We start from the raw sequence: 26,526 nt of genomic DNA on the forward strand, positions 1-26,526 counted from the left end.
ACGTAGTATAGAAAATTGCACGAAGTATTATTATGATGATTGAAATTGACAATGCAGAGTGTGTAAAAGAAACCGGAAATCTCTATTGCTCATTAGCATATGCAGCATATACGCTACACGTAATTGGAATGATATGTGCGACTGGGACAAAGTGCAAATGATGATTGTGGCACAATCACATGCCTCTCGCTCAATTAAAACAAACGATTAAAAATTAAAATGCAATACCTTTTCACATTCCACAATGAATACACTACTTATTTTATTCCCTAGATTTTCGCCTAGTGTATAATTTTACATTACAGATTTAATATAAATAGTTACTAAATTTAACTTTTGTCTTTCATCGATCGAAAAATATATAATTAAATTTCACTCAAAACAATTTCAATATGATTTGCTACAAATGTTATTTTTTAGTTGTAAATCGAATAATAACTGCAATTGATTCCTTTTCAATGATTTTATTGATTTTTCTTTTAATTCATGTTCGATCAACAATACATATACATATGTCTATTTAAGTATAAATAAGTGAATAAAACGTCACAAAAATAAATATCGTACTTTTCGTAATTCAATATTAATTATGATACACTATAACATTTAAACAGGGTTTTTTACAATTAATCAGAACAGGGATAAATATTTATTACGTTTAGTCTGACTTAGCAAACACCTACAAATTATATAATGCCTTTCGCGATAAATAAATTAAAGGTTTAGACTGAATAAATTATGAAGCCTAATAAAAAATATTAGAATGATAAGATTGTTTTGGTAAAATAAAAAAGAAAATAAAGCTCCTTATAAGCAAACTCATACATGTAATAGTAGGTATAATTAATAGAGGGACAAAATTCAGAAAAGTTTTTAAATTAAGGTTTTAAATGTTAAGCTTATGGAATATTTGGTGTCGTGTAATACTAAAGCACTACACTGAACAATTGTCAGCCTTTTAATTCTTAACAAATAGATACCTCGATTAAAAAAAATAATTACATCATGTTTTCTAAATTAAATAATTTTTTTTAATCTTTTCAAAAGATTTGTACCTACTTAAATATCGATTTTTGCGTAAAATAATTCTGAAAACTACTCAGAAGAGATTATAAAAAAGATTAATCAACCTTTTGATATGTAGGTTTCTGTAAAATATTAATATATACATTTAGAAATAAAAAAAAGCTAACGGTAGTGTAGTTACCACAATTCCGGTTCATTTAAACTAAGGCCAATAGTACAAATTTCCCATTTGAAATTTAAAGTATGATTTAACGACGGGTATAATTAATACAAGTGGCTAACTGCCCAAAAGGTAGGAAAGTGGAATCTATTTTTCATGTTTTGAATAGTTCAATTTCGTATAATATTAGACTTTTCTCTTTCATCGGGTTTTTTAGAGACTAATGTTCATTTTATTTATGATAAGAAGGTACGAACGGTAGCACGAATTTCCTGTCTACAGAGTGGACAATGATTTAAAGAGGGGGCACAATGAACACAAGTAGCTAAATGCCCACAGGGTAGGAAAACCACACCTACTTCCCGATCCATGCAGATTTTACATAATCGAGCCTCCTTTAATCTACGATTTTCCTCTTCCAACGAAGCTACAAAAAATCATCGTTAAATAATTATAAATAGATAAGAGAAACTCTTTTTATACTTACAGTCATCAGAAGATTTCGAATCTTTTTCTGTAGATGTACTTTCTTTAATAACGTCTGGCTCTGAAGTTTCTTTGGATTCACTAGTTTCATTTGTTTCATTTATATCAACCAGAACATCATTCGTATCGGAATCGCTTTAATAATAATGCTTTAAATTAGCTAGTAATTTCAATACCACACAAATTAATCATTTATAAAAATAATTTATGAACCTTGCATCTTCTTCCATGCGTTGTTCGTGAAGAACATCTTCTATTAGTTGATTAGCATTTGTATATGGAATGCCAACGAGCTCTAGTCGCCGTTTCAGTGCCCTTTTAACTCTTCCTATTTGTAATCCTATCTCAAGAGCTGACTATAAAAGATGTTTATATTACATGACACAATTTATGAATTTATGAAGCTCGTTAATACCAACCATTGCTGGAATACTGTTTAGTAGTTCTTCCAACACCGATTCTGTTACTTCCTGTACATTTCTGGGTAGAATTGCAGGAAGAGTTGAAGGAGGCATACCTACCACATCCTCACCTACCGCTTCAGACGTTCCGGCAAAAATCTATATAAAATATTATTTTTTACATGTGTTTCCATATATCTTGTAAACATTTTAAAGAAAATAATATTGTTTACAGAAGGATCTACTTGTCTTTCATCACAGCATTTTTTAATAAATTCATGTCCTTTTACTAAAACCACAAAACCACATTGAGGGAAGTATTTTGCATGCTCTGTCCAAACATCATCTGTTGTTTCCCAATTTCTCAATCCCCCATCACAATGGAAGCATCTCACCTGATCCTCAATTCCTACATGAAGTATTTTATAGATATAAATAACTTTCAACAAACAAAAAATTGTATGGCAAAATAAATTTTCTAACCCACCAACATAATAGAATCCAGATTCTGCTAACATTTCTGGAGTTTGCTTAAGATGTTCAGGCCATTCCCGAAATGTCCTTAATCTACCTTCATATGTAGCATGCTCTGGCTGTCTAGGTGCTAAATGTGTTTGAATTCCTAAGTCATTAAGTCCTGATGTTGTACCAGGCACTAATTTTACATTACCTAAAAGTAACATATCTATAAAAAACAAATATAAATTAAGATTGAATTCTTTATAAAAAGCATTCTGTATATTTTATTAGTACTACATACCATTTTCAGAATACATATGCATATAGAAATCACAAGCAGGAAAATGCGTTACATGCTCTCTATCTGGGTCATCACCATCTTGCCACTTCGTAAGGACACCTTTACAGAAAACACATTCTACCTGCAATTACCATAACAGTGAGTTCAAGACCCATAGAATTAACCAAACCTTTTATATATCATTTTCAAACAATTAAAATAATATTTTACCATATCAGCTTGTTTCAAATAATAAAATCCAGATTTGGCCAATCTCTCAGGAGATACGATTAAAGGTATTGGCCAAGTGGAAAAAGATTGTAATCTCTGGTTATAAGTTGTATAATCTTCAGAAGGGTTTTGTCTCTGTATAATGTTAACAGAGTTACCTTGCACAACATGCCTAGCTGAGCTTGCAGCTCCGGATGACGAAGAAGGTATGGTAGCATTATTTGTTATTGAAGTTAACGGAACATTACAAGTACTAGATGAATCAATTACAAAAGGGCAGTTTGGAGAAACTTGTCTGTGCCTGACTATTGCCTGATCACCATAATTCCATTCAGAGACCTTTTCTCCACACAAGAAACATTGAACTTCTTGGGCATGTCCAGTGTAATAAAACCCTGCTTTGGCTACTCTACCAGCATCAATGACAGCAGTGGTCGGCCAGTCGGAGAATGTCCGTAGCCTGTTCTCCTCTACATTCATTACGCCACATAAAAGGAAATCCAAATAACAGCCTATATTGGTTACAAGTGAACCTAAATGTTTAGGTTAGATTTTATTTAGCTTTTTGGAAAATGTCACGTGTCGGTAGATGTCATCTTTCAATTACTTTAATCACCCTTTTGACACCTGCAATTGTTGAAATTTGGTTATTTCAAAGTAAACTAAAATTGTAATATAAAACGCATGCGTCAAGAATTACGCAATTGTCGAAATTCCTCACTGTGGCGACACTGTCGTTTCGCCAACTTCACAACGCACAGCCAAATTCAGGACCTTCAGGACATTCAGGAGCAGCAATAGCGCCGTTATTAATTAACCAAACTATTTTTGACGAAGCGAGTCATATGTCGGTATAACAGAACTCTTTTATTAGGTGACGGCCAACGGTCGGAACTCAAGATCGCAGAGAAAAAAAAACATCACCATTGGAGCTCCTCTTTATCATTAGTAAATAGAAACTACGGGCACATGGGCACTGGGCAGTATACTCAGTTAACAGTTCCAGTACTTCCAAGTTCCAGTAGCAGTGAGCTGAGCCAGTGCCCACTGCACTCACTGTCACTGCAGTCTGCAGTGGTGATATACTGGTAAGTCGCGTTCGCGCATGTGCACTGCAGAGTAAAGTATTGCAAAGTTGGAATTGGAATGCCACATGTGCCTACTTTACATAAATACTGATAAGTTATTCTCTACCTTCCTGACAGTATCGTATCTTTATTTGAGAGTACCTTAATTAACTGTAATTTATAATGTTTTTGGCTATTCTTTATTTATGAATATAAAAAGTATAATTTAAGTAATCTGTGTAAATTGGAGCTTACTTAATTTTTAAGGAAGAAGTTTACTTTTATATAGTCTTTTAAAAAGTGTCATAGAGATTTTAAATAAAGCACAGGAAGAGTCTTCTTTTATTACATACCTGCTGTTATTCAGATGCTTGACCAATAAAATCAAAACATCTCCAAAGTCTAGTCTAACAGAGGCAAGACGTGATAAAGAATATCGAAAATTCAGGGAATCTATAACCTCCAGTTTTTATATATTTTTAAATTAAAGTTAAAATAATTTTACAAAATGTTTTTATCTAAACTAACTATGGTAAGCTTGTTATGATACAAATTTAGAGTAGTGAATTTTAATTAATAGATTTTCTTACAGATTGAAATAATTTCTCGGAGGGCCTATAGTTCAAAGGTTCACCTCCATGATGTAGTCATAGTTAGCGCTGCAAGAACCCCTATGGGGTCATTTTTAGGCTCATTGTCAAGTCTTTCAGCAACAAAACTTGGGGCATTGGCAATTCAAGTAATTAGTTATTTTTCTTCTATTTCAAGAATTTATCTGTATATTTACATATTTCTTATTTGTTTAGGCAGCGATAGAAAGAGCTGGTATTGCTAAAGATCAAGTCAAAGAAGTATATATGGGCAATGTATGCCAAGGTTCATTGGGACAAGCACCGGCTAGACAAGCCACATTATTTGCAGGTAACATTTGCATGTTTATAATAGTTATTTAATATTATGATGATATATAATATTGAACCACATTCTACTTGTATTTTATACAGATTTGCCTAAATCTACAATTTGTACAACTGTAAATAAAGTTTGTGCTAGTGGCATGAAAAGTATTATGCTTGGTGCACAGGCATTACAGTGTGGTCATCAAGAAATTATTGTTGCTGGAGGAATGGAATCTATGTCTAATGTACCATATTATATGAAGAGAGGAGAAACTCCATATGGAGGAGTTAAGTTAGAGGTATGCTTTATTTTTTACACAGTAATTTTATTTTAATAAAGAATCAATTAAATATGTTTATACCACATAATAGGATGGTATAGTGTTTGATGGTTTAACAGATGTATATAATAAGTGCCATATGGGTAATTGTGCAGAGAATACTGCCAAAAAACTGCAAATATCTCGTAGAGAACAGGATGAATATGCCATAAATAGCTATAGACGTAGTGCAGCTGCTTATGAAATACAAGCATTTAAAGATGAGCTTATTCCAGTTAGTGTTCCACAGAAGAAAGGCAAACCTCCTGTAATATTTGCTGAGGATGAAGAGTATAAAAGGGTTAATTTTGAGAAATTTGAAAAGTTAAACACAGTCTTCCAGGTTTATATTATTAATACGCTTATAAATACTCAAAGAAATAATTCAATTGTGTGACTATATTTTTTTTACAATTTTTGTAGAAAGAAAATGGAACAGTAACTGCGGGAAATGCATCTACATTAAATGATGGAGCTGCAGCCTTGGTACTGACCACAGTTGATGTAGCTCAAAAATTAAATCTTAAGCCATTAGCCAGAATTGCCGCATTCCAAGATGCTGCCACTGATCCAATTGATTTCCCTGTGGCACCTGCACTGGCAGTTCCAACAGTTAGTTGAATCTCATTTTGTTAACAATGCACAAATAATTCTTCATATTCATTTATTTTTTAGTTGCTCAAAAACGCTAATTTGAATAAGGATGACGTAGCGTTATGGGAAATTAATGAAGCCTTCAGTGTAGTTGTAGTAGCGAACCAGAAATTACTCGATATCGATCCTGCTAAAGTTAATGTTCATGGCGGAGCCGTGTCTCTGGGACATCCTATAGGGTTAGTATATTTTGCATAAAAGAAAAACATTCATAATCAAAAACAAATGTTTTTTTTAAGAATGTCCGGTGCTCGAATTGTAGTTCATCTAGTTCATGCTTTGAAAGCAGGTGAAAAAGGAGTAGCATCGATCTGCAATGGAGGCGGCGGAGCTTCTTCCATTTTAATAGAAAAGCTGTAAGTCTAATTACCGCGTAAACGAAAGAGATATTATATACACAACTATTTTTACATCAGTCTGCTCTTTAAAAGACAGGATTTTTTATTTTTATATACAAAAAATCGTGTATAAAGGAAGATAAATTTTTATGTATTTTATACAATTGTTATAGTCCGCATATTGTTAACGATTTTTTATTCAGTAATAAAATTAATTTCTGAAATAGCAGAATTGACGGTATTCTGTTCGAGAGAGAATATATCTGATCCAATATAGGTACCATCCGGTGTCTATTCCTCCGAAATTAACGTTATACACCAAGAAACCATGTCCACTGTGTGACATATTAAAAGAAGAGCTAGAGTCAAGATTCAAAGGACGTTATCAAATAGAAGAAATCGATATCACTGAGAAGAAAAACGAAGGAATCCGAAAGCTGTACCGATATGAGATACCGGTGCTCTTCTTGGAGGGTCAATATCTTTGCAAACACCGATTGGATCAAGAGTTATTGGAAAGGAGATTGCGAGAATTTGAAAAATAAAAATGAAGTAAAAGAAAAAATGTGACTTTCATTATAAAATGTTTATTTCCCTATTCACACAGAGACCTGTAATTCTACCTGAATTTACCAAATTCGAGTCCCAAGTCATGTCAGACACCACAGATCCGTTTCCCTCTACTCTTCTGGTCTTCTACTCACACTTTACTCATAAATATGTGTTGTCATGTCTCTCTCTACCCTTTCTCAAAACGTTATACTTGTCTCGCCTCTTTCCCTGTAACCACAGACATAGTTCATGTGCAGGTTCGTCCCCCCTTCCTTCTCCACATCAGACTTTTCTTGTCGCTCTCTCTCCCTTTCTCTCTCTCTCTTCTCGCCCACTGACTCGGTTCCAAGCACGTCTGGGTACGTTTCTCCCCACAATTCTCCTCGCTAACCCTCTCTTTCCCCGACGTGTAGTCCGGTCTTCCCCCTCTCACTCTTTCTCCCCTTTTCCACACAGAGCCGTATCCACACCACGTTTAAACAGCCGGGGGCTCGTGGTGAATCGGTGAATGCACGCGTCGGAGGCTCCTCCGCTCCTCGGCGGCTTTTGGCTCTGGCTAGTGGCTGGCGTTCTTCCTCAGTGCTTACCGTACTCGGACACCGTGAAGTCCGTGTCTTTCGCGACGCCTACGTGGCACGCGCTCTTCGAACCGGCTGAAGCTTATACACTCTTCCCAAGTGCACAGGAAAACATAAACTTCACCAACCACGAGCTTGGATCCTTTCTTCCATCTAAGCGATTTTTCGAACCAGATCTACCCACGAATCTTGCTGGGAATATCTAAACTACTTAGAAACCTACAAGCGTCGTTTTACATTCGTGAAAAGTTTACGAATTTTATTAAAATAATTGTCGAATGTTAGCCAGTCCGGGTGGAGCTGGCCGCAGGGATCAGGCACTGTAAACTTTTGAGATCACCGGGGGAGGACGTTGGGCGGATAAACAAAGCTCTGTAGGACGAACCGAGAGTTTTGAGTGACATAGAGGAGAGGAGGAAACCCGTTGAATTCAGTGGAATATCATTGTGCATCCATAAACGTTTCCAGTGTCCTCAGATGGCGCCCAGGGCCGAACCGGTTTTGGATCATTGGGATCTATGAAATTCGAACTTTGCTAATTTTTGGACAGCGCGATGGTCCCTGGAGTCGACGCCACTGGGTTTCGTCAATGGTGCCGTCGGAAAAGAGTCTAGCGAGGGTTTAACGACCGTAAAACAATCTGTGAATGCAGTGTGCAATGCTGCAAGCTGCGTTAATCGCGAATAACACGCGGAACGGACTGATCTTGCTATGCCATTTTTTTCATCTCCGTCGTTTCTTGACCTGAATGTGTGGATCCATTGGCGCCGGGCCAAGGGAATCAAAACTGCACCGGATATATACTCTCAGTCAGTGACTCTGTAAGTAACTTTACCGAACATAGAGCTATAACTTGTAAATGACTGTAGCAGTGAAAATCAATTAAAAGAAAAAGAGAAAAAAGGTCGTTATCGAACGATTTCCAAACCATTCTTGTACAAACCAAGTTTCAATTTTAAACTTTTGAATCGATCGCTCTGAATGACTCTTAATATTAAACCAGTAGAAGGTGAACAAATTCTGCCATCTGGATACACTTCAATCATTACGTCTTCGACTGTAAATGATCAAAAATGAAAGACAGTACTACTCTTTTAAATTCTCCCGTCTAACCTCAAAAAGTATCGCTGACAGTTCATGGTGCACCATAAAAAGACCGTTACAATTTATCTGTCTGCTTTGGATCTTTGCTTTACAGCTAAATATTACGGCTTATCTGTGTATATGCTTCGAATCTGTTCTTTTACGGCTGAATATTACAGCTTATCTGTATACTTTGTATCTTTACTTTGCTATAAAGCGAAGAAAGCAATGGTAGTTTTCGTGGGAGACGATACGTCATTGGAGTTTTTTTTTAAAGTTCGTTGGGTTCTATGTTTGAAAGGACAAAGAACGGATCGGTGCAGTGTTATTTAAGTAGAATTCGAGTAAGAGAGAAATAGGATACAAAATTATGAGTGTTACGTACACGAGCGCGAAGCCAGGAGTGGTTAACCTTCGACCGCGTGTATGGTGGTTGGTACTGCCTGAAATCGAGCGTGCCTGCATAAATCTCCCACATGCCAACAATGAACACAAAAGATTAATCATAAACAAGCATCTAAGATTTTCGTTTATGGCTAATCGTACGTTTCTCGAGTTGCCGGAGGTCGAACGATTATCTTTCTGAAAAGCAGACGCTCGCTCGTTCCCCGCGATCGTAATTTATTCGTATCTGGTGACCCTTCGTTGTTTTGTGTCAATAACCGCGCGTCACTAACGTTTCAGCCTTCTACCGCCATTTTCTTAGCATTGCAAAATCAAGCGCAAAACTTTTGCCATACTCTTTGTGTCAATCGGTGAAAGTAATATTTTTGTTTACCTTTTTGCTTCTTTCTTTCGTTCGTTTGGATCTGATCGTTTTACTGGAAGGAATTTTGGAAGCTCTTTGGTTATTTTCGTTGAAGCGTTGAAGTCTCCTAGAGACTTTCGTGGATGAGTAACAAAGTTTCGTGCTTTTTCAAGGCGTTGTCCTGCTTAGTGATTCACGAAGCAGCTATGTGTAGCTGTTGCCAGTTGAGGTCCGGTTACCTGTTACCCGTGCAAGTGCGTTTTAACAGGCTCTTTTCAAATATCGATTGGTTTTATGCTGCTGGATCTTGGAATGTCGAATTTTCAATATTCTCACCACTTCACGTTTGTACAATCCTTTCCAAAGGCTCGACAGAAAATATTTTATCCGGTGTTTTACTTACATTCAATAAAGCGAAGGAGGGAGTAAACAAAGGTTATTGATCAATTGCAATGAAAATTCGACCAATATCTGATCGAAGTACCAACGCTTATTTAGTTTTGAAATATATCAATTATTGTTATTTCTCAAGATTCCCCCTGAAATCTATGAGTTAAGAATATTAACCTCAAACTAGGATTTAGTCCGTTATTTTCTCGGTTTCTTTTCGTCGAAGAAGCTTTTATGGCCAATGAGAGTCATGGTAATATTAGTCATTGGGTGTTCGTAGCTGGATTAATTCCTAATAGGAACACTAGTAATTGCGAAACGATCAGCACTAGCTGCTGACTTAACAAACGAGGCTTTATAATACAAGGAGTTGGTAATTATAGTGGAGCAACTTGCCATATTTCCAGAGCGTAACAAAGAATCACCTCGTTGCTTTGTCCAAAAGGGAAAAATACGTGGCTCCGGTATCCACGAACGTTTTTCCCCCTTTCTACGGCCAAGTTGGTGGCACGTATAAAGAGGCCTCGTTAGTATTTTTCAATGGAGTTAAAAAGACCATGAAATTTTTCAGATCCACCGGCGTATCGTTGGGGAATCGCAGGTGCATGGGCACGATAATATTAAGGTTGTGCAATAATTTCTAGAGCGTCGAAAAATGTTATAAAAGTCATTTTTAGCCATAACACTGTACATTGAAATAAACGTCATATGTCCCAGGAAAATGGCAAGGCATAAAATTTACATGATATTGGAAAATGAAGAGGGGGGAGAAGAAATCAACAATAAAGTTTGGTGGAGGAAGCTTACGAGTCGTAAAAATATTTCTGTTATCTCAGGAACAGCTCTCTCGGTTGACCCAATTTTCCACTCCTAAATATTCTTAAATGTCTTCCATTGAATTATCACTGCATCGTACGGGACCTTGGCTCCCGGAATAGAAATTAATTTTCATAATTTTCACACTTGTCAAACAAATCGATAAATTTGCTGTCGAACGAACGCTTGAAACAGCCGCGTTCGATTGATCGAAACAACAGACTGTCACGATTCGCAATATAATGCAGATTTATCTCGAGACTCGAGCGAGAGTCCCCCCGAGTCTCCCAGCCGACCATTATATATGAAACTTTGCACGAAGAATGGTACACGGCTGATAATCAATCCGACCTAATTATATGCTCGAATATTCAAGGCTAATTAATACGATCGAAGTAAGAAAACACGAGCTTGAACTATAGTCACACAAATATAACAATATGACTCGGACGGTTTCATAACCTCAATAGAGTCTGTGGTCCGGTGTAGCTTTATCGTTGTGGACGAACTTCAATCGAGACACGGAGCTGAATAAATAAATCGCTGTAGATGAAAAGAAGGGAGACGATCAAAAATAGGATTGAGGTTAGGAGCGCGAGACGATCGGGGTTTCGTTAATTATGGTAAGGTTAGGTCGATAAGGGAGTCCCTCGATTTCTATATCTCGTAATGCCGTGTTCCGATCAAGTGACTCCGTTATATCTGCATCGGTGAGAGTAAAAAGTCAGAGTCGGTTCGTTGAACTGTTAATCTCTGGTCTTATTGGAAGTAGCATCTCTCGCTTGACGCGTGCATTCATGCATTGGCCTGGCGTATTCATCGCTTTATCGCCATTGTTCATTCTGGATTCTGCTCCCACACGTCACAGGAATCCCAGTTACATAGCATAGCCATCGTTCGCTTTCCACTTTTAAACTTTTTCCCCATCCTCCCCTCTATTCATAAGACTGGCACTTTCCACGTTTTTCCCCCCAACTATTTTCAATCTCCTCTCTTCTTTCATCTCTCAGTTTGTCAGACACTCAGACTCAGACTCGCCAACGTTTCAAATCTAGCTAACCCCTATTTTTGTAACTTCACATCCCGCCTTTTTTACACTCTTATGAGAATTGTCGAGCATCCATTATCGAATCGAGCATCGATTATAGTATATCGTTCATCATTTGTCGAAGCCGAAACCGTTTCTCACGATACGTCGTGGCGGAAAGCCAGCAAATGATGTAATTGCGTACAATTACAGCCGAGATTTCTCTGTCATTCCAGTCACGTTAAACTGATTTAGGTTTCACTGGCTCTGCGCTTACAAAAGAAACAGTAATATTATATAGGTGGCTGAACTCGAGTCACCAGTCAGATTAATTTTCAACGATGTCATATATCGAACAATCCCTTTTTTTCCCATTGTTTAGTGATAAATATCTAGAATAGAGAATGAGGGTAAATCCAAGATTTTGATGTTTTTCTTCAGATCGAGGAAAATGCACAAGCTTCGAACGATACTCTATTTAAAGCAAAGGTTGGCAGCGTTAAGTCACTCGCGGATTATCGTCCATTCGCTAATGGGCACTTAGAGCACTTAGACTGCGACTCCAGCGCGTGTCACTCTTACTTTTTTTATAACGTTCTTAGCCACTCCCAGTCAAAGTTTTTCACGCGTATAGTCTTAATTGTTCACAGTTTGGGCTCCTTTTCGTTGTTGTCACAGCTAGGGGATGCCATTTTTCAAAGGGATCCTTAACTTTGCAAAGAAATTCGGTGAGTTTTTTCAAAACTAATCGAAGCGTGTCACTTTTACTTTTTCACCGTTCTTGTAGCTACTCCTATAGTCAGAGCTTCGCGTATATCGTTTTAACTAATCACATCCGAGGACGGCGAGGACTCGATGAGATGCCCTCGCTGTTCTTGTATACTAGAACTGGTGCTGCCATTTTTTACATTTTCGCGTCCCAAATATTTCTGGTTGCTTAATTTTCGTCAAATTGGTATCTGGGGGTTTCTGGGGTCGTCGAGTACCAATCGTTGTACCAATCAATGATCAATTCGTTAGAGAGCTTGAATACCAATTTTTAACTCCAGATTCTTTAACTTATTTCACTGTATTTAAAAAAATGTTTTAATTATAAATTGAGAAAAGCACGAATTCACAACACGCAAGCACACCACGTGCACTATGCACGGGACGTTTTTCACGAATTTTTAACTTATTTCAATGTACTTTGGGAGATTTTTTCCATTCTGAATAAAAAAAATCTCCCAAAGTACAGTGAAATAAGTTAAAAATTCGTGAAAAAGGTCAGTACCTAGTGCTCGTAGTGTGTGCTTGTGCTGTGAATTCGTGCTTTTCTTAATTTATAATTAAAACATTTTTTATTTTTGGTTCGCCATATTGAATCGGCCATTATGGATTTTGGAAAAGCGCAGAAACCGCAGGTAACGGACTCGTTCGACTCGTTAATATCAGTGACGTGTTGCGCGTCACGTTTACGTTTTTTTTAAAGTTGTTAGCTACACTCGATCACAGCCTTGCGATTGATTCTTCAGTTAATTAAGACAAGATTCAGTAAAGCCGAAGAATGCTACTTCTTTAAAGAGGATCGTCGAGTTTGCGAGGAAAATCAATGTTTTCCCAGGGTCGATCGAAGAATCGATTGATATATCGCGGAAGGCGTTCTCTGAGGTCAGGCTTCAAGTGGGCCAGGTTCAGCAGGTTGCCACGTTCCACTTTGCCCACCTCTGCTAATCCTAAACTCGAACAAATGCTCGTTCGTGCGTACCCTGAATATTTTCCTGGTGTCACAAGACTCGCTAGTAATTAATTCTCAGAAGAAAATGCCGTGCTCTCTGGACCACCTTGACTAATCCCTGTGTACACTAAACATTTCTGTATATGATACTACTTGTAATTATCCACTTTGTACACATGTAAAGTGTTCAAAACGTTCCTGCGATGCTTCAAATTGAGTCCAGGAACGACGTTATAGAAAAGTTTCTGACTCTGTTCGCTGTGAGAATAATCCTATAGTAGGAAAATAGCTTGCTTTCTGGCTGTCGTGTGAGAATTCATTTATACACCAAACTTTTTCCTGGTACCACGCGAGACGGATTGTAATTATAATTCAGGAAAGAAAATATCCCATTGCCCCTGTACGACCTTGTTCAAATTTGTGTTGTTTTCAGGTGAGAAGCGGAAAAGAAAGATGGCGACGAAGGAGGATGGCGACCTGATCGATCTGGCGAACGAAATTTGCGTTCCGAGGGTATCATTGACTGACGTCACTTCCGAGGAGCAGGAGCACCTTTTGGATGTCTGTCCACCGAAGCTAGAGCAAAAGCTTTCGTTAACCAGAAGACAGGAGAATTCCCTGAGTAACAATGAAAACGGAAACGTTTTGGTGACCTTGGGCCACGATCAGGTGGTGCCAATCAGGAAGAGGATAGACGTGGTGTCCTCGGACACCATAAAGAGGGTCAGGGACATTACGAGGAAGCTCGAACCAGTCATCAGAAGACCCGGGAGATCCAACAGGATCTTCCGGACCCAATCGGTACCGAATTCTCAACTTCCGCAAGTTCTGGACGTGGTCGATTCACCCTCCACCTTGGAAGAGCGCGACAATGACGATGGCGAGAGCAAGGAGGGTAATTTTGCTGCCAAGGAAATCAACAACGCATTCAATTTTCTCAATAAACTGGACGGGGACGAAGAGGACGAGTACAATAACGATGGTGGGAGCACGGAGGGTGATTTTGCCGCCAGGGAAATTAGCAATGCGTTCAATTTTCTCACCGAGCTGGATGGTGACGAGGAGGACGGGTGCCGGAACGTATCCACTTCCGGTAGACCGCTCATCGACTGCGCAGAGGTCAGGGAACTGACCGGATATGACATGGAAGTCGATAATCCTGCCTTTGAAGCTTCGCCTGTTTCCAGCAAGGAACAAAACTTCCAGTCCCTTCGAGACTCTGGAAGAACATCTGTGAAGAGGAGGAGTAGGGACGAAGTGTTCCTTCGAGAGCCCAAGAGGAGGTCCTTCCAGACCAACGACCGGAAGTCCTGGACCGAGGGGACTAACTCCAACTTTGTTCTCGAAAGATTCTCCAGATCTTTGAGTCTGGATTACAATTGTCAGCCTTGCATTTCTCACGAGGAAAGGAAGATCCCAATTGGATTCCCCTTGGGGTAATTCTCGAGCTGACTAATTATTATTATTGTTAGCTGCTTTCCAGCCAGTCTGAAAATCCCCACACAGAGCATTACTGTTTTTCTGCTGCTGGTCGTAATATTTTTTTGGCTAGTTGGAAAGCACCCTGTTAGATGCGTGCACTAAGGGCAGAGTAGGGATGGATGTGAAGCAGAAGAGGAGATGGATAGAAAAGAGAGATCTTGCGAGGAATCTCTGAGCGTGGCGCGGTTCGTGCCACTTTGAAGCCGCCCGTAGCAGAACTTCCGGTTACTCCTAATGACCTGTGCTAGAAAGTAGCCCCACGTGACCCCCATCACAGGGCACACCCTGCATACACCCACCTCTCACGTTCCCAAGCTCCAAACCGATAATCGACCCGCGTCGCTTCAGCCTCCTACAACTTTCATTTCATTCTACGATTACTCCATTTTCTTCCTACTCCTTCGTGCACGCGTAAAACCGAAAGCTTCGTACATTTTTGCTCTTATCGTTTCTGCGGTGTTACAATTCTTTTCACGTTATTATCCCTTGGACTCCTATGCGAGCCAGGTGTTCTCGCCTCTCGAGTTTTGCGCAAAGTAATTTTTCCTCGACCATAAGCTGCATTAGATAGCAACGGGCGTAACTGCACGAGGGAACCTAATAACCGTTCCGTGGATTGATAGCACGCATGAGCGATCACCAGTTGGTTCGTGAGCAAACATAAAGGATCATCGCAGATGCGTACGTGAATATCTCAAGCAAGCCTACACGTACTCGTTGGAGAAGCACCCTAAGCTCAGTTTCTTACTAAATCTTGTAAAAATCTTCCCACAACATCAGCCAAGCTTACCATCCTTCCTCAGCAGAGAGAGAGAGAGAGAGAGAGAGAGAGAGAGAGAGAGAGAGAGAGAGAGAGGGAATATATACACTTCTCCATTCTCTCTCTCCTATAATAAAATAAATTAAGATCCTTCCACATCTAGCCAACGAATCCTCTCACTGTACTGGAATTTGTTTTCCAGTACCAACTAATGGGGTCAAAGGTAGCAACGGTTATTGTGCAAAGTCCCTCTCTCGGATATTCATCCCTGAAATTTTGCATCGATTCAACCAGCAGAAATTTTTGCTTGAAAACTGATAAAATAATAATTGGAGAAGCCAATAAAAAAGGATAATTTGTCCTATCGGCCTTTTCCTCAGGATCTTGACAATTAAATTGATAATGTTTGTACCGTTGCAGCTGTAGAAAGACAAGCGGGTCATCCTCGTCCTCGTGCTCGGAAGTGGATTGGTCTTGGTTGGAAGAAGTGGAGTGTCTACGAGGAGGGGAGGACTGGGAAGGCTCTAAGGAGGGGAGGGAGGACTCCCCACCATCGTTGGTATTGCCACCACCACCACCACCACCACCACCACAACCACCACCACCACCACCTCCACCACTACCATTAACGTCGGTAGAAGAGGTAGGAGCAACAGCAGCAACAACAACGGGACAAGCGATACCACTACAAACATCAGCTGTCCCGACACCGACGAGGATAGAGCGACGACTGCGCGAGGTTTCACCTTCGCAGTTGGACTTTAGTGTCGCGATGTCCGTCGGCCAGACGACGGCAAAGTCCTCGCGATGGTCGCCCGGAGACCACGAGGAGACCACCGCCAGTTCCTGGGTCCGCGCGTCCATGCGTCGCCTCCGACACCTACGACTTCCGGAAGCCGTCAACAACAACCGTCAAGAGTCGGCCAATCAACGCGTTGCTTTAACATCCGCCCCCAATTCTCTGCCGGATATCGCGCTGATAGCCCCTGAGATCCTGGCGGCCCAAACCAACGGCACTTCCGTTTCTCTCAGGCCATCGAGTGCGCCGGTCAGACAGACCGGAAGTGGCCAGGGGACTCCGAGGAGAGGCAGGCAGACCAGCAGGAACAGGCAGAACAGGAATCACGAAGAGTCCAGGCAGAGCAGTCTGGTCTCCAGCACCACTGTTAGTGATACCACTGCCACTTCCGGTACCAACACAACCTGCTCCAGTTCCTTCGCCGCACCGTCCAACAGTCCCAACTCCAGCAACCCTGCGAGTCCTCGGCGCAATTACAGGAGGTCAGTGAACTCGTCGTTTCCAATAATACGTCGTTAATCGAAACGAAAGTTGGCAAAAATTTTCATATCGTCTTTTCTTTCTCCGTGTTCGCGTCACAAGCTCGTTACGCTCAATTATGTACAGTGTACTATAAATATACGAGCCTGGCGTAATTTTGTCTATAATTATCATGTCAACCGCTCCTCCTTATTATTGTTCTTTCTATTGGCGCTATTATTAGTTGTATTATTATGCTTGTTATTAATATAGAGAGAAGGTATACATATAGGGGCTTATCGCGTAGGCACTTTTCGGTTCCGCCTTTGCACTTGCGGAAGCAGATAACGAAAGAAAGCTGTTTACCAGTGAAAAAAGAATTATACTCGCGTGCACATTTTGCTCGAAGAAACTTTTCAAACTGCCATTGTCTTCTTCAACTTTTAACTGCTTCTGCTTTATGCCCTTTCCTCTCTCTTAATCTCGAAACTTGACACGATTGTAAAACCGGATGAGTCTCGAGATTTACTTTTGGCTATTTAGTGCGATAGGAAACAATTGGAAAACGTTCTTTTCGTTGATTCATAGCTGACAAATGAAAAAGGGAATAAGCGCACGGTCGTTAAACATTAAGATGTCGTAAATTTTTAATGGCTTCGATTGTGTCCACGGGAAAAATTGGCAAATTCAAAATGGCGACCGGGTTTTCCGGCACTCACAGCGCTTTTCAAAGGGCGATTTGCAGAGATGGGCGTTTCTCTGCGAAATCGGCGTTGTTCCTCGTCGATGCGCGCGTACATGTTTACGAATCTATGGTGTATCGCGCGCAGTACGTGGGCGATGAATTTTTTACTCCTCTCGTGCATGGCCTTTAGTCGCGCGTAGCGGCTATATTCACGAGATGATCGAAGCCTCCGAAGCTGGTGGCGTGGGACGCCGACCGAATAAAATTGACCGTTCGCAAAGATAGAATCGATGCTTTTTCCAAAGCTCGAAATTCCTCGCGTGAATGACCTTAGTGCTTGTCATCGATTCGAATATTGCTGACGCGATACTTTCCTTGTTTGTCAACACTTTCAGCTGACTCCGTCTCTTAAAGTCGGTTTGGAGAGCGCGACCCGAAAACTGCCGGAAAATTCTTGGAGAATTTTTGCACTCTCATCTCCCTCTGAATAACCACAATTGCTCCTTCTAAATATTTCTATTTCTCTCTTTCGTGAAATATTTAGAAGGGAATTTTCTAAAGGCTTGATTTCTTGTAATTGCAGGAGAGGAATGAACCTGCGAGTGATGCTCCAGAAAGATTTCAATTTACATTTGTATAATATTGAATTATTGCGAGCAATAATTGTGATGTGAAATGCTAATATATATATATATATATATATATATTCAACTATTAATTAAACAAAAACAGAATTTTGTTTAAAGAGAGTACTAATTTTAAATCACCTAAGGAAGCCAAGTATATATTATTGGAGTCGCAAGAATGAGGAATAAAGTTGAGTTGCTTGAGGAAGATGTTTATTTACACTCGTGTATACTATTCAATCATTGCAGCAAATGGTGAGAAAGATGAGACGTTAAAACTCTCAGCGATTAATTCCTCAAAAATACTGCTACTATTCTGAATGCGACCTAAGCGAAGCATAACAGATTTGCTCGAGTTACAAGAGTGGAAATGGAGTTGAGTTGCTTAAAAATAATTTTAATTTGCATTTGTAATATTGAAAGATTGAAGACAGCAACTTGGATGAAACAGTTTGAAACGGAGAAATATGTTATTATAGCGTAGGTTAAATCTCGTTATTTTCTATGCTAGAGAAAGCATGGCTGACCGTTATCGTTATTGAATCCCAGCTGACTAAGGAGTTTCTTCCATTATGCTCTCTTTGTGAATACAAGTTTGAGGTCCAAAGAAAAAAAGAAAAAAAAGTAATTCATAATTATACAGTTGAAGAAGTATACATCTGAATTTCTAATAGAAATATCATTATACCTCTTTCAACTTTATCACAATGATATCTAACAGTCGTTCAAAATTATCCAAGTATTTATCCAAATAATTTTTATAATGGTTTTCCATATATCAGCTTATCTCTATATCCTTGAATTTTATTTCAATAATATTCTTCAAATTCCCCAAGCAATTTTATTAATTGCATTATAAATTGAGTTCTAGTACCGTATTTCATTGCTATACTATGTTATTATGTATGTAAGAATATTTCTAAAAAAATTATTTTCATTATACGCTTTTAATCTGTGAAATTTAAAATTATTCTAAACTCAACTAAAATTTGATTCGGATGAAATGTAAGTTTCTTTCTTGATTCTTAAAACAAACGTTTTAACCATTATTGTGAAAAAATTTTGGGGAAAGTGTCGATATAGGGAAAACTTATCGAGATGGAGGAAAATCTGGTGTAGTTTTTTTTTGTCTCAATCAATAAACGTACACAAGACTCGATTATTTATTTAAAAAAGTAGCTGTGGAAATCGCCGCAATCACCGCGCAATAATCGATCGGTCTGGAGTGTAGGTAAACGTGGCATAAAACGCCACTGTACGCCACTGTACGCCACACCACGCAACGCCAAAGGTGTTTCTCGTTAAACAACCAATGATCCCACCGGGAAAAGCCACGAAGAATTTTCATGAATAAATTATGTCAGAAGGGAAGCTTGTATAGTTTGGGAAAGACACTGAAAGCTTTGACTGATTGGAAGAAAAGCTATAGAAAATATGAAAGGACGGAAGAGAAAAAGAAAAGGTCAAAATAAAACAGATAATAAACGATTCAACAATTTTATTCTCTTCCCTTTTCAGCTGGAAAAACGGTATAAATGTTTGGGTGATTAAATTGTCAGAGAAAAGTGCTTATAATATTTTAATTAAAGACGAAGAAGAAGAGGAGGAGTAGGAGGAGGAAGGGAAGCGGAAAAAATAGAGTAGCAGATTGGGAAAAGGTGCTTTCTACACTTCTCGATTGGCCGACGTGATTAAGACTGGGTGGGTCAGTGACCATTTGACATTTTCTCACGCCTCAAACGGAAAACTTAGAAATCGGATCGTCGCTGCTGGAGATCTTGCTGCATTAGCGCCAGTCCTCTGGAATTGCGTAACTGGTTACACGCTTGAACGATGATGAAAGAATTCCAGGAGGAACCGGAGCAAGAATTTTATTGCAAGAAGGATCCATTTTTCAAATTCTCAGAAAATGTTCAAATAGTCCTATAATAATCCAGGAAAATTTACCGTACTTTTTCAACATTAATGTTCCGAGGTAAAAGAATGAAAAAAAAATTGGAGAAATTTTGGTAGATGTTAGCAATGGAATTTATGATTGTGATTGTTTGGTTCAATTGAAGAGACAAAGGAGCACGTGGTATGAGAGGGAGACGAGTTAACAATGAAGATTAATTTTTGGGTCAACGATTGCGGAGGGATCGACTCAATATGGTGTACTATTTTATGTAGAGAGCATCTAAAGGGATCCCCCCTAAAAGTTTTCATAATTTTTTAAATTTTCATACATTTCACACATGATTCGAATTGGGCTATAAGAAACCTTTAATTTTCTTTGATAATTCTGTTTAGGTAAAATAATGAAAGGTTAAAGAATTATTTTTGTGCCACAAAGAAGAATTACAATGATGGAGTTTGGACAAGAGTGGAAGTTACGAATGGGAATGTTTGCTGCGATTGGAGGCACGAAGAAGATGAGTCAACAATGAAGTTTAGTTTTTGGGTCAGCAATTGCCAAGGGAATGCGGTTTACGAGTCAACGATGCTCTTTCGTCTATGATAATAATAAGCATCGTAAAGTATTCGAGAAAAAGGATGAATTTTGCAAATATTCAGAAAGTCTTGAAAGTATATCTCAAAGTGGACTGGGGACTGAAAAAAGTCTTTGCTTTATTCATAAGGAAGGATTTTTAAAGGATAAATTTGGAGAGGAGCGAAATTTGTGAATGAGCTAGGGTGTCCGGTGTAATTGGAAGGACGAATAAGGAGTAGGGTGGTGTGGCATGGCATGGCGTGGGAGGGAGAGGGGAGCTAACAATGAAGATTAGCTTTTGGGTCAGTGATTGCCAAGGGAATGCGTAGTACCGGCTCAACGGTACTCTTCTTTCATGTAGCTCCTTAACGGTACCTCAACTAACTTGAACTTACGCTCGCTCGCCAAGCTGGTCATTCTCCATCCTCTCCAGAAACCACAGTTTCTTCTTCAGCATCGTCGCACAACAGCATTTCCTCTTTACACTCGACACTCTACCTAGACTACTCATTAGGGAGAATTATCAATTTGATTCAACTTGTCATTAACAATTGAACATTGCCCTTTCACCTTTGAAGAAAAACTCTTGTATATAATATGTTGCATGTTTTCTCATAGCAAAAATAATGCGTGATGAATGAAAAATGAAGATGAAAGTGAAAGAGTATAGTGTAATAGAGAGAGAGAGAGAGAGAGAGAGAGAGAGAGAGAGAGGGTATAGCCGAAGGTATACACACAAGTCCCTATTGATTATTTTCCAGGTGAAGCCGTTGCCATTGTTGTCCCTTCTCACCTGGACAGGTTGTACGGATATTTCAGGTGAATTCTCCGGCAGGTTTTCAAACCGATTCGTCCTCGAGGCGAAAATACTAGGCTCGACTGTTTTCCTCGGTGTCCGCACGTGTGTTAGAACGATAGCTGTACTTTTGATCGGTGTAGCTTATTTGTACCCTCGCACGATAATTATGCATCATATAGCAGCAACATCCTTCAGCTGTCGTTGAACAGGTGATATTTTCCAGAGTCACGCATTTGCTCGGCCGTGAACGCACATGTTGTTGAAAATCCAGACTCTAGCGGAATCGATAAAGGGCGCAAAATTGCGAAAAGAATGGAATTCCATCCGTGGGAAGGATGCTAAAGGTAATTCACATGGAAGCGAGGGATACTCTCTATAGTATATATGCAATAGCAAGTAGCTATATCGAGAGCTTTGGGACAAACCGGTCAGCCACCTGTTAAGCGACGAGCTTTTATCGAGTTCCTATTCTTACTGTGCTCCAACAGCAAAACTTTCTTTGCTTTCTTTAGCCAAACATTTTATCCCTGTTCTTTCTTTCATTTTCTCAACTGTTATACAAATCCCATTCGAATTTCCAATACTTTCAATTTCTAATTTTCTATATATTTATTATACATTTCTATGGCTTTTAATTAATTAATAAGGAATTGGGCATTTTTTTATGTTTCTTTTCTCGTTGTACAGATTTATAATCGAGTTTGAGGAATCGATTGGTTTTGGGAGTCGAGGGTGTTTTGGAGGGTCAACGACTTTATCGGTCGATTCACAGTCGACTTGGCACGAAAATGTCTGAAGGAAGGGGTTCTGGCACAGAGCAATTGGCCCGCAACCATCGCTCTATTGTTCAGTCAAATGCAAATCCAGAAGAGCACGCGTCAAACTTTCCCTCGCCCCAGTCGTCCAATTAACCCTTTGATAAGAGATTCTCCTCCTTCGTTTTTCTCCAAATTTCCCAATGTAATCGCGCGTGAAAATTATTATTCAATCATTCCGAAGAAATAAATTCTCCTCGTACCTGAAACATATAAAACTCGTGCCTTATCGCGTTCCGAAAGGATTATTATTTTCTTAGTTTAGATGAATAATCAGTCATTCGATCAACATCTGCCATTTGCATTTCCTTATAGGTTTTCCAATGATTGCTTGGTTCGTGTGATTAGTTTGTATTGATTTTCGATCAATATTAAGCAATATTTCTTTTTATTGCTCTTTTCCTATTTATTTGGTGTGGATTGAAACGTAACTTTCACACTATTATGATTTATCTACTCCCAGTGGTTGGCTTATCGTTCACGCGACGCTGGCTGGAGGAGCGCGCGACGCGACGGCCGTATAGAAATTTGCGAAAAATACGTTTTCTCTTTCCGCCGAGTGCCGACTATACACCGACTACCGAGTTTCATCAGCTGAGGCCAGCGCGTTCGGTGAGAAATCTCTGCGGTGTTTCTTGCTTGAATTTTGCCGGAATAAATTTTCGTTTATCGCCATTCTGGAATCTTCGAGGTAAATTAAAGTATATATATATATATATATATATACGTATACGTACGCCACGCTTACCCTGTTAATCAGACCGAAACTTGAGCTGCCCCTAAATTTTATATTCCAATCCATTCAAATTAATCTATCCGAGTCGCCCTCGATCTCCTTCTTTCACTGCTATTTATTATCCTTCGAAATTATCTACCATTAAGTTATTGCTTATATCATTTTTAAGTGTATAGCCTTAGACTATTGGCCCGAGTCACTCGAAATCTTTTCCACTCGAATATTCCTGCATGCGTGCGAATCTCCTCAATTTATAATTATTATCAAATTCAATTGATGAAATTATTTTAAAGTAGCTTCTCATACTTAGAAATGGAAATTAATTTACCCGAGTCGCCTTGAATCTCGTCCTTTTTTTTCTATACTCTATATATATACATATAGCTATATATGTGTGCAAAAGACTTATCGTACAGTTTTGGAAGAAGCTCACGCTTGAGCCGAATCAGTTGAAAAATTGTGCGTGAATCATTACACTGTTATATAGTAACAGCTGTATAACACACCGTTCACAATTCCGAGAGTATATAGAGTTTGTCCACTAATAGGATTGGTATTTTCTTCAGGGTGCTTATACCAACTGACCCAAAAACTCGCATTAATTCCGCACCGTTTGCACACTGGCCAACGCAACTGCAGAGACAGAAATAAACGGTTTCCCCTTTTCACTGGATCGCTTACCTTTCCCTACACATATTTCCCCAATTTCCCTCTTTCGTTTCTCTCAACTTGACATTTTCCAGCATTTCTGCCTTTCATTTCAACCATTAATTTCTATACAAAAAAAATCAAGTATCTTTTATTAAAAAATAGGAGAGTTTTGTTGGGGACGAATAAAGAATGTCATAAATGTGTGTGCGTGTGTGTTCGGTGCAGCTGCGCTGAAATTGCAAAACTGCTGCATCGTGAAATGATTCATTCCTTTTTCTCCTTTCCAACTAGCTCAGTTGGCTCTGGCTGGCTCTGTACTCTGCATGTCATAGTTACCCCCCTCCCTTCCCCTCTCTTTTCTTTCTCTCCGGTGATCAGAGTGCGTGGATCCTGCAAACCCACGCACAATTACGCACCAACGCAATAGAGGCGTGTTAACGCACAAAAACATAAAAATTCTCAGAATCAAACGCATTAATCCAACCGTAAATCGAGTTTTCTTTCAATCGGAAAGTTTCACTGAAATGGAACATTTCTTTTGACAGTTTTATTTATACTCATCCAATTTGTTGTGTGTGCATTTATTTTACATACAATCTCTACTGTATGATATTTTGTATATATACGTGGAAATCTTGCAAAATTTCCTTGCATAAAACAAAAATGTTAAGCCCAATGATGTGTGTATATAGACTCTGGTGGAAAATAGTGCAGCTGATAACGAAAATTACTGATAAGAGGTGCGCGATAACTTTTTATTATCCGCAAATTAAATTTTTGCTTTTAAAAATGTATAGCATTTGTTGATTGGTAAAAGAAAAAAGATAATACGGTTGAATTTTAACCTTTCAGTTTTGGGGAGGCAAGTATAGATATATCAGTAATACGATTGTATATATTGGTATTGAAAAAATATATAAGTAGACTATATCATTTTTTTCTGCTTATCGAATTTAATCCTTTACTTTCGACTTGCTCTTCTCCTCACATTTAAAAAGAAAATGTTCGATCGCGCGCGCGGTAAGCGAAACAAGAGGATAGGGTGGAATCGTCGTTCATTTTTCATTCTTTCTTTTTCTATGGAGGAGAGTATAAATATAAGTATATACGCGCGCGGTGGTAATGTGTCGTGTGGAATAAATAAACTATTATCGATTCTACGTATGTGCAATAATTGTGCTTGTACTTGTTCAACCGTATATCGAGTATAATTTGTAGTCATCGATTTGCCTCAGTCTACTTTTTGCCGCGATACTTAGTTCCTCTTGCACTTGACTCTTTGTTTTTCAATACTTTTAACGTTCGAGCGAAAACATAAAGATCACTGTCGGTAAATAAACGAAGCATTCAAATCCTTTGCTCAATCCACTTTAATCGCTGTATTCAATACGCGTTTCTTTTCTAATTATTCTCTCTCTCTCTCTCTCTCTCTCTGACCTTCTTTATTAATCCTTTTGACCCAATTGCTTATTACTATTAAATATTTCGAATGTACGCCACAGTATATACCTATACCATTTACTCGCTTTTCGTATTTTCTCCTCGTCGCGCTTATATATTTTTAATATAATTTCAAGTGTATTTATTTTGCTTATGTTTGGTGCGATAGTCAAGAAATTTAAACCTCTTTGCTGATTTGCCAGTAATTTTTTATATTGCCATCATTGTGTAACCATCGTTATATATCGTTCTTTTCTCTCTCATTGTTTATTACTGTTTTTATTATTGTAACCAATTCCAAGCTTATATGCTGGTACCACCACCAAAAGTCCACGCTGTTATCATTTGATTTTGATTTATTTCTCGTCACATTCATCGCGTCTCTTGCGCTCTATCATTTAATTTGTGTTTTTGCTCAACGATTTCCCACGGATTTGTTTATTTACGAGAAAAAATTGTTTATAAACTTTGGTTAAAAATAAACGAAACGTTAAAACACTTGCTTTTCTCAATCTAGTGTGAGTGCGACTTTAAAATTGTGTGTTCTTTTTATATTGCGTATTTGGAGGTCTCACGCATGCCGCTATCACGCACCTGTCCTTGTTTATCTCTTTCGCCGGACACGTTTATTCCTTATTCCTACAGCGTTCTATTTAATTTTCTGCTTTTACTTGTGTCCATTCTCACAGGTTTGTTTGTTCATGAAATTTCTGTGGAAAATGCTGTGATAATTAAGCCTTTTGACCTTATTTTACTATACATGTATAGCTTGGGACTTCCGTCGGGCGGATTTCGATTATTGGCGCTTCGCGTTGTTTTTGTTTACAAAGCAGATTCGTTTATCAACTCGCGAGAGAAGGTTATATCAGAAACATTGAGTGTCCACGGTGTCACGTTGGGCTTATCCGATTTCACGCGTTTGCTTACTTGCTTGTGCGATAACCCAGCAGCAGCGAGGGGCGAGGCGAGGGGGACTCATTGAGAAATAGCGCTCAGCCAAACTGACACCGAGATCAACGCTTTTCACGACTACACGAATTCTTATGTCTCATAGAAACATTCCTGCAATTTCCTCATCAAATACCACGCATCTTATTCCTTCTCTTTCCAATTGAATTTTTCAATATTATTCAGCATTATATACATTGAAAATTCAGAACATTCAAGATTGATTCACAGCCAACATGAGTTAAATATAGAAAGAAGAATATTAGTTTAAGCAAATCTTTAATTTACGAATAATCGTAAGATATTTTAAATATGGTGTAAAGCGTTTGGCTAAACAATTAATTACTTTAAGCAAAATATTTCGCGAGTTGAAATGTTTTTATTATTATTTCTTTTTCTTTAAATAGATACTGTGTAGTGTGTGTGTGTGTGTGTGTGTGTGTGTATGTTGCGCAATTAGGAAAGTCTGGAAGTGTAATTTGCCTGTGAAGGTAGATGGTGGTGGGGGTAGGGAGATAGGGTGGGGGGGGGGGGGGGCAAAAATATATTGTTCACTGGGAGCGTGGGATTATCTATCTATATGGCTGCAGCGGTGTTGCAGCTTTTGTATCAGGGAAGCACGCG

The 26,526-nt window shown here is 38.9% G+C and overlaps 3 protein-coding genes across 6 annotated transcripts in view; 2 read left to right on the forward strand and 1 right to left on the reverse strand.

Annotated features, from left to right (window-relative positions):
• Window positions 1-457: 457 nt before the first annotated feature.
• Window positions 458-4,087, reverse strand: Diap2 (Death-associated inhibitor of apoptosis 2). Of its 3 annotated transcripts, none has more exons than XM_066730403.1 (9): window positions 3,765-4,087; window positions 3,044-3,670; window positions 2,834-2,954; window positions 2,561-2,743; window positions 2,307-2,482; window positions 2,092-2,232; window positions 1,886-2,028; window positions 1,674-1,807; window positions 458-1,613 (listed from the first exon to the last, which is right to left on the reverse strand). In XM_066730403.1, exons 2-9 carry the CDS (start codon window positions 3,521-3,523, stop codon window positions 1,423-1,425), a joined length of 1,569 nt encoding a protein of 522 aa, XP_066586500.1. In that variant the 5' UTR covers window positions 3,524-3,670; window positions 3,765-4,087; the 3' UTR covers window positions 458-1,422. The 3 variants fall into 3 exon arrangements, with proteins under 3 accessions (XP_066586500.1, XP_066586499.1, XP_066586498.1); XM_066730402.1 differs by having other exon boundaries at window positions 2,319-2,482; window positions 2,561-2,758; XM_066730401.1 differs by having other exon boundaries at window positions 2,561-2,758.
• Window positions 4,088-4,223: 136 nt separating this feature from the next.
• On the forward strand, window positions 4,224-6,874 carry Acat1 (Acetyl-CoA acetyltransferase 1). Its single transcript, XM_066730404.1, has 9 exons — window positions 4,224-4,642; window positions 4,703-4,849; window positions 4,917-5,031; window positions 5,115-5,308; window positions 5,382-5,672; window positions 5,753-5,941; window positions 6,005-6,162; window positions 6,223-6,339; window positions 6,599-6,874. The coding sequence occupies exons 1-9, from the start codon at window positions 4,619-4,621 to the stop codon at window positions 6,864-6,866; spliced, it is 1,503 nt and encodes a 500-aa protein (XP_066586501.1). The 5' UTR covers window positions 4,224-4,618; the 3' UTR covers window positions 6,867-6,874.
• Window positions 6,875-7,861: 987 nt separating this feature from the next.
• The window catches only part of bdg (bedraggled), a 34,524-nt gene continuing 15,859 nt past the window's right edge, over window positions 7,862-26,526 (forward strand). For both annotated transcript variants that reach the window (XM_066730336.1, XM_066730337.1), the window contains exons 1-3: window positions 7,862-8,272; window positions 13,666-14,668; window positions 15,895-16,755. In XM_066730336.1, the coding sequence (XP_066586433.1) occupies window positions 13,686-14,668; window positions 15,895-16,755 (1,844 nt within the window). In that variant the 5' untranslated portion in view covers window positions 7,862-8,272; window positions 13,666-13,685. The remainder of the gene's footprint in view (window positions 8,273-13,665; window positions 14,669-15,894; window positions 16,756-26,526) is intronic.

This window comes from Prorops nasuta, unplaced genomic scaffold (genome assembly GCF_024137725.1).
Source record: "Prorops nasuta isolate Cenicafe-Biocafe unplaced genomic scaffold, Cenicafe_Pnas_1.2 PNAS00008, whole genome shotgun sequence".
Classification (NCBI taxonomy): Eukaryota; Metazoa; Arthropoda; class Insecta; order Hymenoptera; family Bethylidae; genus Prorops; species Prorops nasuta.

Bases quoted from the DNA above. Each gene is read 5' to 3' on its own strand.
- Diap2 (XM_066730401.1), bottom strand. From the start codon at position 3,523: ATGAATGTAGAGGAGAACAGGCTACGGACATTCTCCGACTGGCCGACC. The intron at 2,759-2,833 runs GTATGTAGTACT...TGTTTTTTATAG, and splicing joins GCATATGTATTCTGAAAATG to ATATGTTACTTTTAGGTAAT. The intron at 2,233-2,306 runs GTAAACAATATT...TATTTTATATAG, and splicing joins AAAGACAAGTAGATCCTTCT to ATTTTTGCCGGAACGTCTGA.
- Acat1 (XM_066730404.1), top strand. From the start codon at position 4,619: ATGTTTTTATCTAAACTAACTATG. The intron at 4,850-4,916 runs GTAATTAGTTAT...TTATTTGTTTAG, and splicing joins TTGGGGCATTGGCAATTCAA to GCAGCGATAGAAAGAGCTGG. The intron at 6,163-6,222 runs GTTAGTATATTT...GTTTTTTTTAAG, and splicing joins TCTCTGGGACATCCTATAGG to AATGTCCGGTGCTCGAATTG.